Raw genomic sequence first — 12,924 nt, 5'->3', positions numbered from 1 at the left:
CAACGTACTTAGACCCCTGGTACAAACACAAAATGGCGGAAATGTTACCGCCGTCGCAGAGGGCTGTCAGAATGCAGCACTTCCAGGCCTTGCTTCGAGAAATGCTGCATTCTGCTTTTGCGTGCGCTGGCAGAGGAGCAATTCCCACTCCCAGAGAAGGATTTGCGGGTACCAATCCAACAGCGCCTGCAAGAAGAGGCCGGTTTGAAGATGTGTTGGTGACTTCGGATATGAGGTCATTCTTTCAGCTGACCCATCGACAGGTGTCATCCGGATCCAGCATCAGGGAACGCCTAAACCGTCAGGTGTCCGACTACATTGGGTTAACGGCCGATGTGGACGCTCTGAGGAGTGATGAACCCCTGGACTACTGGGTGGGCAGGCTTGACCTCTGGCCAGAGCTTGCCCAATTTGCAATGGAACTGTTGGCTTGCCCCTCATCCAGTGTCCTGTCCGAAAGGACGTTCAGCGCAGCAGGGGGGATCGTGACCGATAAGCGTACTCGCCTAGCTCATGACAGTGTTAACTACCTCACATTTATAAAAATGAATGAGGCATGGATCTCGGAGGAATTCAACACATGTGACCAGTAGACCATGTATATGTCTATAAACTATTTTTTTAATCAAGCACACAGACCTTCTTTCTTCATTTGGCTCACTTCCTTGTCCCAAAAAAGCACACCGTACTATATGCCCCTAACCTCCTCTTTGAAGAGGTTGAGCGGTGTCATATTTCTACTGGGGCTGCTTATGATATCCCTGTGCTGTGCTGACTTCCTCCTGGGGGTTCTTATTATGAGGGGATCACACCATCCCTGTGCTGTGCTGACTTCCTCCTGGGGGTTCTTATTATGAGGGGATCACACCATCCCTGTGCTGTGCTGAGTTTCTCCTGGGCCTGCTTACTATGAGGGGATCACACCATCCCTGTGCTGTGCTGACTTCCTCCTGGGGGTTCTTATTATGAGGGGATCACACCATCCCTGTGCTGTGCTGAGTTTCTCCTGTGCCTGCTTATTATGAGGGGATCACACCATCCCTGTGCTGTGCTGACTTCCTCCTGGGGGTTCTTATTATGAGGGGATCACACCATCCCTGTGCTGTGCTGAGTTTCTCCTGGGCCTGCTTATTATGAGGGGATCACACCATCCCTGTGCTGTGCTGAGTTTCTCCTGGGCCTGCTTATTTTGAGGGGATCACACCATCCCTGTGCTGTGCTGACTTACTCCTGGGGCTGCTTACAGTGCTGCTGTCAGTGCTGTATATCACGGTGCTGGTGTGAGTGCTTAATGTCAAGGTGCTGCTGTCAGTGCTGTATATCACGGTGCTGATGTCAGTGCTTAATGTCACGCTTCTGATGTCAGTACTCTCTATCACGGTGTTGCTGTCAATGCTGTATGTCACGGTGCTGGTGTTAATGCTTTATGTCACGCTTCTGATGTCAGTACTCTCTATCACGGTGCTGCTGTCAGTGCTGTATATCACTGTGCTGATGTCAGTGCTGTATGTCACGCTTCTGATGTCAGTGCTCTCTATCACGGTGCTGCTGTCAGTGCTGTATATCACGGTGCTGATGTCAGTGCTGTATGTCACGCTGCTGATGTCAGTGCTCTCTATCACGGTGCTGCTGTCAGTGCTGTATATCACGGTGCTGATGTCAGTGCTGTATGTCACGCTTCTGATGTCAGTGCCCTCTATCACGGTGCTGCTGTCAGTGCTGTATATCACGGTGCTGATGTCAGTGCTTAATGTCACGCTTCTGATGTCAGTACTCTCTATCACAGTGTTGCTGTCAATGCTGTATGTCACGGTGCTGGTGTTAATGCTTTATGTCACGCTGCTGATGTCAGTGCCCTCTATCACGGTGCTGTTGTCAGATGCCTCTATCACGGTGCATGTGTCATTGCTGTATGTCACGCTGCTGGTGATCATCTCCTGCACCCTCTTCTTTGCCTACTGTGGTCCCTGACCTTCCCTCTCCTCCATTGCCTTCATGCGCTCCACAGTCCTGAATTGTCAGAACAATTTCCCATATAAAAAAAGAATGCTTGCAGTTATCGATCCCAAATTCACCTCATACATGTGTTATGTCATTGGCCATGTGGTGGGACTATGTTTGCCCTGCTAATAATTACCTCGTGGCTGCAAATTTGACCTAAAGGTTGGCGAAGTTCGCCTTCCATTGAAGTCAATGGGGCCCGCGGCGAACGTTCGGTTTCGCGAACGGTCAGCCTCGTTCGCGTTCCGCGTTCGCGAAACGTCCCGTCGGAAAGTTCGTCCATCACTAATCTGTATGCCCCTTGTATCCTCAAGCTATTCTCCTGTATATAGCTGAGGCGATTAAAGTGGTGTTGCCACCAAAAAATAAAAAAGTGTTTAAAAATCTTAAAAAACTAAAAAAAAATTATTGGAAATTTTTTTTTTTTACTCACCTCTAAATACCTGTTGCTGGGGGGTCCCTCGTAGTCTGCCTTCTTCCTTGACTGGGCTGGTGACATCACTTCCCCTCACACCACACAGTCATCTGGGACCTGTCACGTGTCCCAGATGACTGTGCGGTGTTTCACTGCGCCCTGCGCCGCTCGCACATGTGCAGTGGGTGCCCGGCGGTGAAGCCACAGCCAGGTGCCCACAGTACAAATGACGGCGCTGCGAGCAGAGCGGAGAACGAGGGGGGGCTTCCTTCCCCCGCATCGCTGGACCCTGGGACAGGTAAGTGTCCGATTATTAAAAGTCAACAGCTGCAGTATTTGTAGCTGCTGACTTTTAATGTTTTTTTTTAGGGGCATCCCACTTTAAGGATCATATTGGGAGGGAGGGAAGCTGAGACTTTTCCGTTTCGCTTTCACACAGGTGAACATTTGACAGTTGTTATTTTATCAGTTCTTTCTTTGTTTGTTTGTGTCTGTTTTCTTAACCTGCATACACCCATTATCTTAGGTTCTTGACCCAGAGTTAATTTGTTGCCGGGTCATTAAGCCAACCAGCTCTGTCCCCGGGCAGGAACTGGAATTTAACTATAGCTTACATACCTATACTATGCCTCTCTATAAGCAGGGTTCACGGGATACCTGGACCCCTTCCTAAATCCTCAATCAGCGGGTTGCGAGATGTACATCTCTCTCCCTTCCTTCGGTTGACCTGGGCCATCCCCCCACACGGGGGTGCCAGACTGTATAGATATTTGTGTTTCTCTATCCAGACAACCCACCAACTATCTCCGGACACTGGTCATTGGGAACCTCCCTTCGATCTGATTTGGAAGTGCGAGCAGGTCTTGCCCTTCTCCGTATTATCATTTCGGACGCACACTCATGCTTAACCAGTGGCCTCCGGCTAACACGGACATTTTCCAAAGACTCACTAGTATAGGACCCACCCCGTCAGGGGACATTTGGAAATTTCTCCAGACATGCCATCCATTTCTTCTCTCGAGACCACTTTCCTCCCTTACACAAAACTTTCACATCTCACTCGGCAATTGCCAAGCGTTTAACGGCGGGACTCCGGTTTTCTAGCTTTAGCACCTGACTCCGTAGCCCCCTTCTCTTCCAGGTAAGTACACCACGTTTTAGGACCATCCGTCCTGATCACAAACAGTGCTCTTCCCCTAGACGCCTACTCCAACACGAGGCCTTCAATAAGGCATCCCCTTGCACATATCATGGCTTTCAAAACCCAGTTTAACAAACAGGACACCCTTAAGATAGTCTCCTTAAACGTACAAGGACTCAATATACCCGAAAAGCAGTCCCAAGTGTTACTATACACACACAAAAGCAGAGCAGACTTAGTTTTCCTTCAGGAGATTCATTTCAAGTCTAACTCTATCCCCAAACTCTCCAACTACAGATTCCCGTCGGTCATCCATGCCACCAACACTGAGACAAAATCTAAAGGAGTTTCAATCCTTATAGCCAAGCACTGCCCGCTCCAAATTGACGATACCTTCCTAGACCCAGATGCGAGGTTTATCTTTGTTGAGGGCAGAATGCGGGGCAAACGTATCACCCTGGCTAACATATACGCCCCCAATTCAGGGCAGACTACTTTCTTCAAAGCGACCCTGACAAAACTCTCCTCCTTCCAAGAGGTCATTCTCATTTTGGAGGGGGGCTTTAATGTCCACCTTAATCCAATCCAAGACTCCTCTACTGGTTCCTCATCTCTTCCGTACAAAGCTCTACGCACCATTAAATCACACCTACAAGAACTATGTCTTCATGATTCCTGGCGCACACTGAACCCACAGGGGAGGGATTACTCGTTTTTTTCTATCCCTCATAATCGGTATTCCAGATTGGACTATCTATTCTTACCACAAAGAGATCTATCGCGCCTCTTTGAAGCCTCCATAGAGGCTATGTACATCTCTGATCATCACCCCATATCCATGACCCTACAGATAGCCGACAATCCCCACACGCCCCCAATTTGGCGATTAGATCCCTCCTTGCTGTCAGACCCAGCGATTGCAGCTTCCATTCAGGAAAGCCTGACCAATTACTTTAAAGAGAACCACTCTCCAGACATCGACTCCATGTTAGTATGGGAAGCCCATAAATGTACAATTTGTGGGGAATTCATGGTAGCAGCAGCAAAAAGAAAGAAAGAAATAACCACATAGTGCAGCTCACCAACTGCATTAAAGCTCTGGAAAAAGCCCATAAACTTTCTATAGTCAGAGACACCCTTTCTGAATTAAACCAAGCAAGGCAAGATCTTCTACAGATTTTAAACTACCAAATCAAACGGAATTATATGCTATCGCGTAAATTCTTTTATGAATATGGCAATAAGTCAGGCAAACTACTGGCTAGAGCACTCAGAAAGCAACAGGCCATCAGAACCATTCATTCCATTACGGACTCCATGGGCAATAAAGTACTATCCAACCACATGATTGCTGAACAATTTGTTCAATACTACTCCAAACTCTATAACATACAAGATGCGTCGCCACAGGAGGAACAGGCACATAGAAGACAACTCATTGCAAATTTCCTACAAATTTATGCCCCAACCTCCATCTCACCGGAGACAGCACTTTCCCTAGAAGCGCCTCTCTCGGCGCCCGCACTTAAGATGGCCCTCAAGCAACTAAAACCTCGAAAAAGCCCCGGCCCTGGTCTTAGCGCTTGCTATTATAAATCGTATATAAAAACCCTAAAACAATATTTTCTTGCAGCATTTAACTCTTTAACGCCTGGTAAACCACCCCAAGACCTACTGAGAGCCCACATAATGGTAATCCCGAAACCCCACAAAGACGAAACACAGGTGACAAACTACAGACCCATTTCATTGCTTAACGTAAATTTAAAGATTTATGCCAAGATACTAGGTAATCCTCTTTTCCCCCTCCTGCCCCAGCTTGTGTCTCTCAATCAAGTGGGATTTGTGCCGGGGAGGGAGGGGAGAGATAATACGATCAAAGCACTCTCCATACACCATTGGCTAACCTCCTCAACACAAAAGGGATTCTTCCTCTCATTGGATGTGGAGAAGGCATTCTACAGAGTGGCCTGGGACTACATGGCAGAAGTCCTCCGGAAATTAGGCTTACCGGAACAGCTGATATCTTTTGTCATGGCTTTATACGCCTCCCCAACGGCCCAAGTCAGGATTAACGGCCAACTGTCGGGCGCCTTCTCCATATCCAACGGGACTCGTCAGGGTTGCCTGCTCTGACCCTTAATTTTTATCCTCACTCCAGAACCCCTCCTTCGCTGGCTGAACTCAAATCAGGACATCAAAGGGGTAAAGATTGGAAACACGACCCACAAAATAGCCGCCTTCGCAGACAACATACTACTTTTCCTTACTGATCCACTTGTTACGATTCCCAATCTCCTTAAAGACCTTGACGCTTTCAAGACTAACTCCAATCTACAAATCAACTTTTCAAAATCGGAGGCCTTGAATATATCCCTGAATACTGAAACGATAGACTCGTGCCAACAAAATTTTCCCTTTCGCTGGACTAATACGGCCATTACATACCTAGGCATTAAACTACACTCTAGACTAGGAAACTTGTACTCTTTTAATTAATTATGGCCCTCTTCTCCAGACTATCCAGAAAGACCTCAAGGCCTGGTCTACAGGACTATTCTCTTGGTTCGGTAGAGCCTCGATTATTAAAATAAATGTTCTACCCCGTCTGTTATACCTCTTACAAACGGTCCCAATAAAGCTCCCCCCGGCCTTTTTCCAATCATACCAGACTACCTGTGCCAACTTTATATGGAATGGACAGCGAGCCAGGTTAAGCTTTGCCAGACCGACCCTACCGAAAACAAAAGGAGGCATTAGCCTACCAGACGTCAAGAAATATTATTGGGCCAGTCACTTAGCCAGAATTGTAGACTGGAATGTTCATTCGAATACTAAGACTTGGACACAGATAGAGAACGCTTTTTCCTCGTCTTCCGATTAAACTCCTACCGTGGCTGGAGCCTGAACATATCCCTCAAACATGCAAACAAAACCCCTTAATTGCAAGCATGTTACAAGCTTTTCACTTAGCCTGCCACACCCATCACATTTCCTCCCACTGCAGCCCGATGACACCGATAAAACATAATCCTGCATTTCTCACTGGAATGTGGCCTTCACCTGACATCAGGGCCCTGCACTTCTTTTCCAATGCCCGACTCCGATCTATATCAGAACTCCCCACACAACCCTCAGGGCGCCCCTTCCCGCTGTGGGTTTATTTTCAAATCAGACACTTCCTGACGTGTCGACAAACAAAACCAGACTTTGCACGGAAGCTCACGCCATTTGAAACGCTATGCAACCAAACGGAACCACAACGCCATGTCATCTCCAGTATATATGCAATGTTCTTCTCAACACACAGCCCAAAAGCCAACTTGGCCATTCATAGCTGGGAAACTGACCTATCCTTGTCTTTGACGGACACTGACTGGACGAATATTTATACACACATTCACAAAGGCTCCACTAATGTCTCAGTACAGGAAAATAATTTTAAAATATTCTCCAAATGGTACCTCACACCCGCCAAACTCCACAAACTTGATTCAAACATAACTCCTTCATGTTGGAGATGCTCAAAAAGCACGGGCTCATTTCTACATATATGGTGGTCCTGTCTACGACTCCAACCGTTTTAGAGAGAGATTCACCGCCTTATATGCCTAATTACCACGATTCCCATCGACTTCTCCCCAGCGCAAATGCTTCTACACCATTCTGCGCTCCCCATGAAAGCATACTACCGCTCTCTAGCACAACATCTGTTAAATGCCGCAAAGATGTGCATTCCTCCTCTATGGAAATCCACTACACCTCCTTCAGTTTCTGATTGGATTAAGAGATCTTCCAACATGGCTGAAATGGAAAATGTTATATACCAAGCAAAAGACGCCCCATCTAAATACTGAGTGACTTGGGCTTGCTGGCATCACTTCAGAGCCGCGGCAGAATGTAGCCAACTGTTAACCGGAGTCCCCCCACCTTAAGAATCAGATATCCAAAATTCCCATTTGAACAGGAACACATACACTGTTTCGCAACAAACTCTACACCTCCTGATTCCCGCAGATATTAAGACCATACTATTGACAGTATATATGGAGACCGACCAACTAACAATAGACTTCTGTTAACTAATAATTCTAGATATCCTTAGAAACCAGCCCCCGAGATCGTTCCCTCTGACGATTAGCTCCTAGCGGATGGTTATTAGGACTCTGATGGGTCCTTGAGGGCAATTGGTGGTTTCCCCACCTCTCGGTAATCTACCCCTCGCCCAGAGCTTAGTAGTCGACCTGGTCGGCAACCCTATTCTTGATAGACACATACCCAATGCGTGTCAATTCTTCTGTTATGTTTATTAGTTGGTTATACTTGGTAAACTTTTTACAACATCACTGTGCTATGTTACGTGACATCACTGTAACCGTTTTTGTTTTGTAAGCCTCAATAAAAGATTTTGGAAAAAAATAAATAAATTGCTTCCTCGGGGGTTCACGCTTGATGATGACCTGCTGAGATATATAAAAAACACTCAACACCACAATATGAATGCAATCTACTCATTGGGGGGAGAACCTTTAGGGGAATCTAGGATGGAAAAGGACCTATGGGTCCTAGTAGATGATAAGCTCAGCAATGGCATGCAATACCAAGCTTCTGCTAACAAAGCAAACAGAATATTGGCATTAAAAAGGGATTAACTCCAAAGATAAAACGATAATTCTCCCACTCCCACCATGACGTTGCCTCCGGGGGAAGATTACATTTGTGTTGGGGTGTGACGTGTTCTCATCATTTTAGTGGATTTCCTCCTGGTTCCCCAGTTTCCTACCTAAACCCTAAAATATAAAGGTAGCCCAACTGTCATGTGACCTAATCAGCCATTGTGTGTGTACTAATCCACCTTCTAACAACTTCTATATTTTGTCTTTCTTAAGAATTTTCTGCTTGGGATTACAAACAAACAAACCTTTTGGATTGGTCTAACAGATGCGGATGGAACCTGGAGATGGGTGGATGGAACGTCTTATGACATAACTCCAAAGTAAGACATAGAAACCTCAATTATCGATATTCTTCTCAAATATCTCTAAGATCTGGCAAAATGATCTGAAAAGGTGGCACACCGATGGATCCTTGAGCACATTGTTAAGACTTTAATTCACTCCACCCAGTGCTGCACAATACTTTGCCACCCAGAAAACAATAATGAAATGGAGTGATAAGACTCAGGGGTAGGTGTGTTTTTTTATTGAAGTCCATGACAGTTTTAGGGCCTGGTAGCCCACTTTTATGAAAACAGATTAATGTAAAGTCCATAAACTTTCCCAGCTCACAGCATAAACAGGCAAAGAAATATCAAGCCACTTGGCTCTTTCTGCAGCAGTACTTCTGCTCTTAGTAATGTGTCCCTCGGACCAACGTCTCTTCAATGCACATATCTTCAAGCCCATCAATGCACACATCTCCTCATTAAGGCACACAGCTCCTCATTAAGGCACACAGCTCCTCTTTAATGCACCCAGACATACTGGCTCACACCTGTCTCCTAAGGTGAAGCCATGTCTCCAAAATGGGAGCGCACCTCCCTCCTGGCTGGAGCCCTGAAATGTTCTCAGTCCTTCACACACACCCTGCTGGTCTTCAACAAAACCCGGACACTGGGTTGGAGATTTCTTCTCTCCCAAGGCACTTTGACATCTCCAAACGTTCAGGAATACCAAAATCCCGGGAAAGCTGTAAAAATCGTTTTCTCAGCTCAAAATCCATACTCCGGAGTCCCGCACTCTGCACATGTGCGAACCCTGTGCCGTTTTTCAACCATTTTTCCAGTGGCAGGGCCTCAGTACATGTTTATTAATAATCTATGAGTCAGTCTTTATGAGCAAGCCCTTTTGAGCAGAACATACCAGTGGGGGGCTGGGTAGAGGGACTGACTCTGTAATAAAAGGTTCCAGCGGGGTGTCGCCTCTTCTCCTGATCGATGTACTTGATTTTCACCCTCTTGCCTCTTTGTGTGTGTGAGTGAAAGGTGAGCATCATAAAACCTGTGGATCCTATTGGAAATGCTTTCATATCCTTAAAGTGATACTAAAGTCTCAGTATTTTTCTTTAAAAATAACAAACATGTCATACCTACCTGCCCTGTTTAATGGTTTTGCACAGAGCAGCTTGGGATCCTCCTCTTCACGGGTCCCCTATCAACGTTCCTGGCTCCTTCCTCTTGTTGAGTGCACCCACAAGGGAGCAGACACAGAGGCATTGTTTATCCCCACCCCTCTCTCTCCTCATTGGCTGACTGACTTTGATTGACAGCAGCAGGAGCCAATAGCATCATACTTCTGTCTCAGGCAATGAGGAGGGAGAGTCCCAGGCAGCCAAAACACTCCTACAAAATCGCTGGTTGGAGATGGGGCTCAGGTAAGTATTAGGGGGGCTGAAGGAGGCTGCTGCACACAGAAGGCTTTTTATCTTAATTAGCGATGGGCAGAAAGCCCCCCAGTTCAGTTTTTTCTCTCCTTTCTGAGCCATGCAAGACCACATGATCTTAACTTGGAGGGATGCCATGCCAGGGAGGACCGTCTGGCAAAGCACCTAATCCTCATGTTGATGAAGATAAGGGTCTGTTCCCCAGGACCATTGCCAATGGTTGTGGGGGTCTGTGTGGGGAGCTCATCAGAATTTGTAAGCCTGTTAAAAATATGGGGGCCTACATATATAACCTCCCCTCAATGAGTAGGTGGTGCATATTAACTGTTGAACTCATAAATAAAGACGCCCAAAAAAGAGCCCTTCCTTGTAAATCCATCATCAATCAGGATGCCCTACGCCTGCCGGCTAGTCAGAATTTAAAACTGGGTTGACCTCATGTACATGACTAATCACAATGGTACTGCTTGCTTAATGACAGTTCTCTGAGCTGTCATCATCTATATAAGTGAAGGGGAGGGCAAAGCAGTGAATCATTGACAAAATATGGCCAGTGACAGTTGCTGTTACCCATGTGAGTAATATGCCAGAGATGGTTGCTAGGGACGCAGCGGGCACCAGCACTTGCCGCTTCTTTAGGAACCACTGACAGCAGGAAGCTGTTATATATAGAAGCTGTAGAAATACCACTTCCATAGATGATGCTCAGCTCCCAGGGCAGAGGGGACCAAACGTTTGGCCATTCTTCCAAACACCCTAACAGCCTAGGTTTAAGCCAAACCATTGGCTCATCCCCACTCCTCACATAGCCAATGTAGGAAAGAGATGAGGGAAAGAACTCCTCACATAGATCAATAGGTAAAGGAGTGAAGGGGAAGAACTTCTCACATGAAGGACCTGGAGGAGAAAACTCTTCACATATTCAATCAGGGAAAGAGGTGGGAGGAAGAGAACATCACATAGCTAGGCTAGCCACCACTGATCTAACCTTAGTAGATTGTACCATTGAATTGTAGTGTGTGGTCAATTCTCATGCAGCCAATCACAGTTGTTGGGCTCACGCCTTTTAAATCTCATTTTATAGCATTTCTGAGGTCCCAGTTCTGCTCAGTTCCTGTATTGATCTAAAACCTTATTGTCACTTCTGTCCTTCAGGTTCTGGATTGAGGGTCAGCCCGATGATTGGCAGGGTCATGGTTTCGGAGGAGGGGAAGACTGTGCTGTGATAAGGGATGGACGTGGATGGAATGATGGTCACTGTTCTGAAATAATAAAGTACATCTGTGAGAAGAAGATGACCTTCTGATATGGACTGAAGGACACCAGAGGACACCTTATATCTTTATCTTCTGTACCTTTGTTGGTCCTCCATCATACTACAGCCATATAGAATATACTACTGTATAATAAAATGCTGCAGGATATGCTGAGACTTGTTGTTCTTCTAGAATTGAAGGATCTCAGAGCATCCAATCTGCTGTTTTCCAACCTTTTCTTTAGTCTTGCACAGTTGTATAGGGTCTTGTATTTCACCACATGCTATGAGCATCTCACAATGTACATTAGAAGCTACAAAGAGTCAGATAGAGCCCCACCTGATTTCTTGGCTGGAGGAGGTCCAGTGTCACCTAGGTCTCTTCTCTCCAGCCTGAGTGTCCCTGACCCACCATAAGTCATTCACTGAATTTCAGGTCTTTCAAACATGGAGGGTCAGCATCACATGTGGGTGTTATCTAGGGTGATCTGCATGCAAACCAGTGAGTCATTCTCCTTCTTTAGACGTACCATTTAACATGTCGTCAGCATTGGGGGGGGGGGGGGGGGTTTCCTTGCCAGAGGGGACAAGGTCTTTAACCAATTTGATACCGAGCACTTTCACCCCCTTCCTGCTCAGGCTGATTTTCAGCTTTCAGCGCTCTCTCATTTTCAGTGACAATTGTGCGGTCATGCAACGCTGTATCCACATGAAATTTTTTATCATTTTATTTTCACATAAATAAAGCTTTCTTTTGGGGGTATTTTATCCCCACTGCATTTTCTACTTTTGTCTAAATAAACAAAAAAAGATGTAAAATTCTGGAAAATAATGTGTTTTTCTTCATTGCTGTTATAAAACTTAAATAATCGCTTTTCACAAATTTAGGCCAAAATATATTCTGCTCCATTTTTTTGGTGAAAATAACCCAAATCAGTGTATATTATTTAGTCTATAGGTAAGTTATAGAGTTCACAATCACAAACTATGGCACATATATCTGAAAAATGATCAATCCTGATGTACTGACGGACAATCTCGTTTCTTAAGGCCCAAAGACATCAGGACAGTACAAATACCCACCAAATGACCCCTTTTTGAAAAGTAGACAGTCCAAGGTATTTAGTAAAAATCATGGCAAGTTTTTTGAAGTTGTAATTTATGACAATTTTTTGGAAAATGAAGAAATAAAAAACAAAATATTTACAATTTTTTATTTTTACATACTGTCACCAGTATAATAGTACATCATATAACGGGTGTGGCGGTGATGAGGAAAACTGACTGGTGAAAGTATGAAATATTTATATATATTTATATTTATATTTATATATATTTAAATATTTTTTATTTAATTTTCACCATTTTTTTATTTTTTAAAGAATTTTTTTGTGACCAGAACAACCCAGTGTTAACATAGTAACATTATAGTACTCTGGGAGGTGATCAGGATTTTTTATTTTTTTTTACACACTATGATTGCTTATAACAGTGAATATCACTATTATAAACCACCATTTTTTGGGAATAAAATCGATTTATTCTGTGTTTACTATTGTGAACTGCAGTAAATGTAGGCAGGTGCAGCAATCTATTTTATACTTTGCAGGTGGCGCTCCCCCGCAGTGGCATTGCAGCTAGAGAGGAAGTCAAGAGGGACATGGTTCCTCTATGGTCACTTGGGAAGCCACCCGATTGGATGCTGCTGCCCCATGTGACTTCAGCAGCCAT

The 12,924-nt window shown here is 45.2% G+C and overlaps 1 protein-coding gene across 1 annotated transcript in view; it reads left to right on the top strand.

The window, feature by feature from the left end:
- Positions 1 to 11,747, top strand: part of LOC143962006 (asialoglycoprotein receptor 2-like) — a 51,605-nt gene extending 39,858 nt beyond the window's left edge. The window contains exons 8-9 of the mRNA XM_077471349.1: positions 8,447 to 8,553; positions 11,094 to 11,747. Coding sequence (XP_077327475.1) covers positions 8,447 to 8,553; positions 11,094 to 11,244 — 258 coding nt within the window. The 3' untranslated portion in view covers positions 11,245 to 11,747. The remainder of the gene's footprint in view (positions 1 to 8,446; positions 8,554 to 11,093) is intronic.
- Positions 11,748 to 12,924: the final 1,177 nt, after the last annotated feature.

The sequence above is a fragment of the Lithobates pipiens genome, unplaced genomic scaffold (genome assembly GCF_037356315.1).
Source record: "Lithobates pipiens isolate NorthernLeopardFrog02 unplaced genomic scaffold, aLitPip1_a1.2 Scaffold_8, whole genome shotgun sequence".
Classification (NCBI taxonomy): Eukaryota; Metazoa; Chordata; class Amphibia; order Anura; family Ranidae; genus Lithobates; species Lithobates pipiens.
Note: the sequence above shows the minus strand (reverse complement) of the source record. Positions and strands in the feature narration are given on the sequence as shown.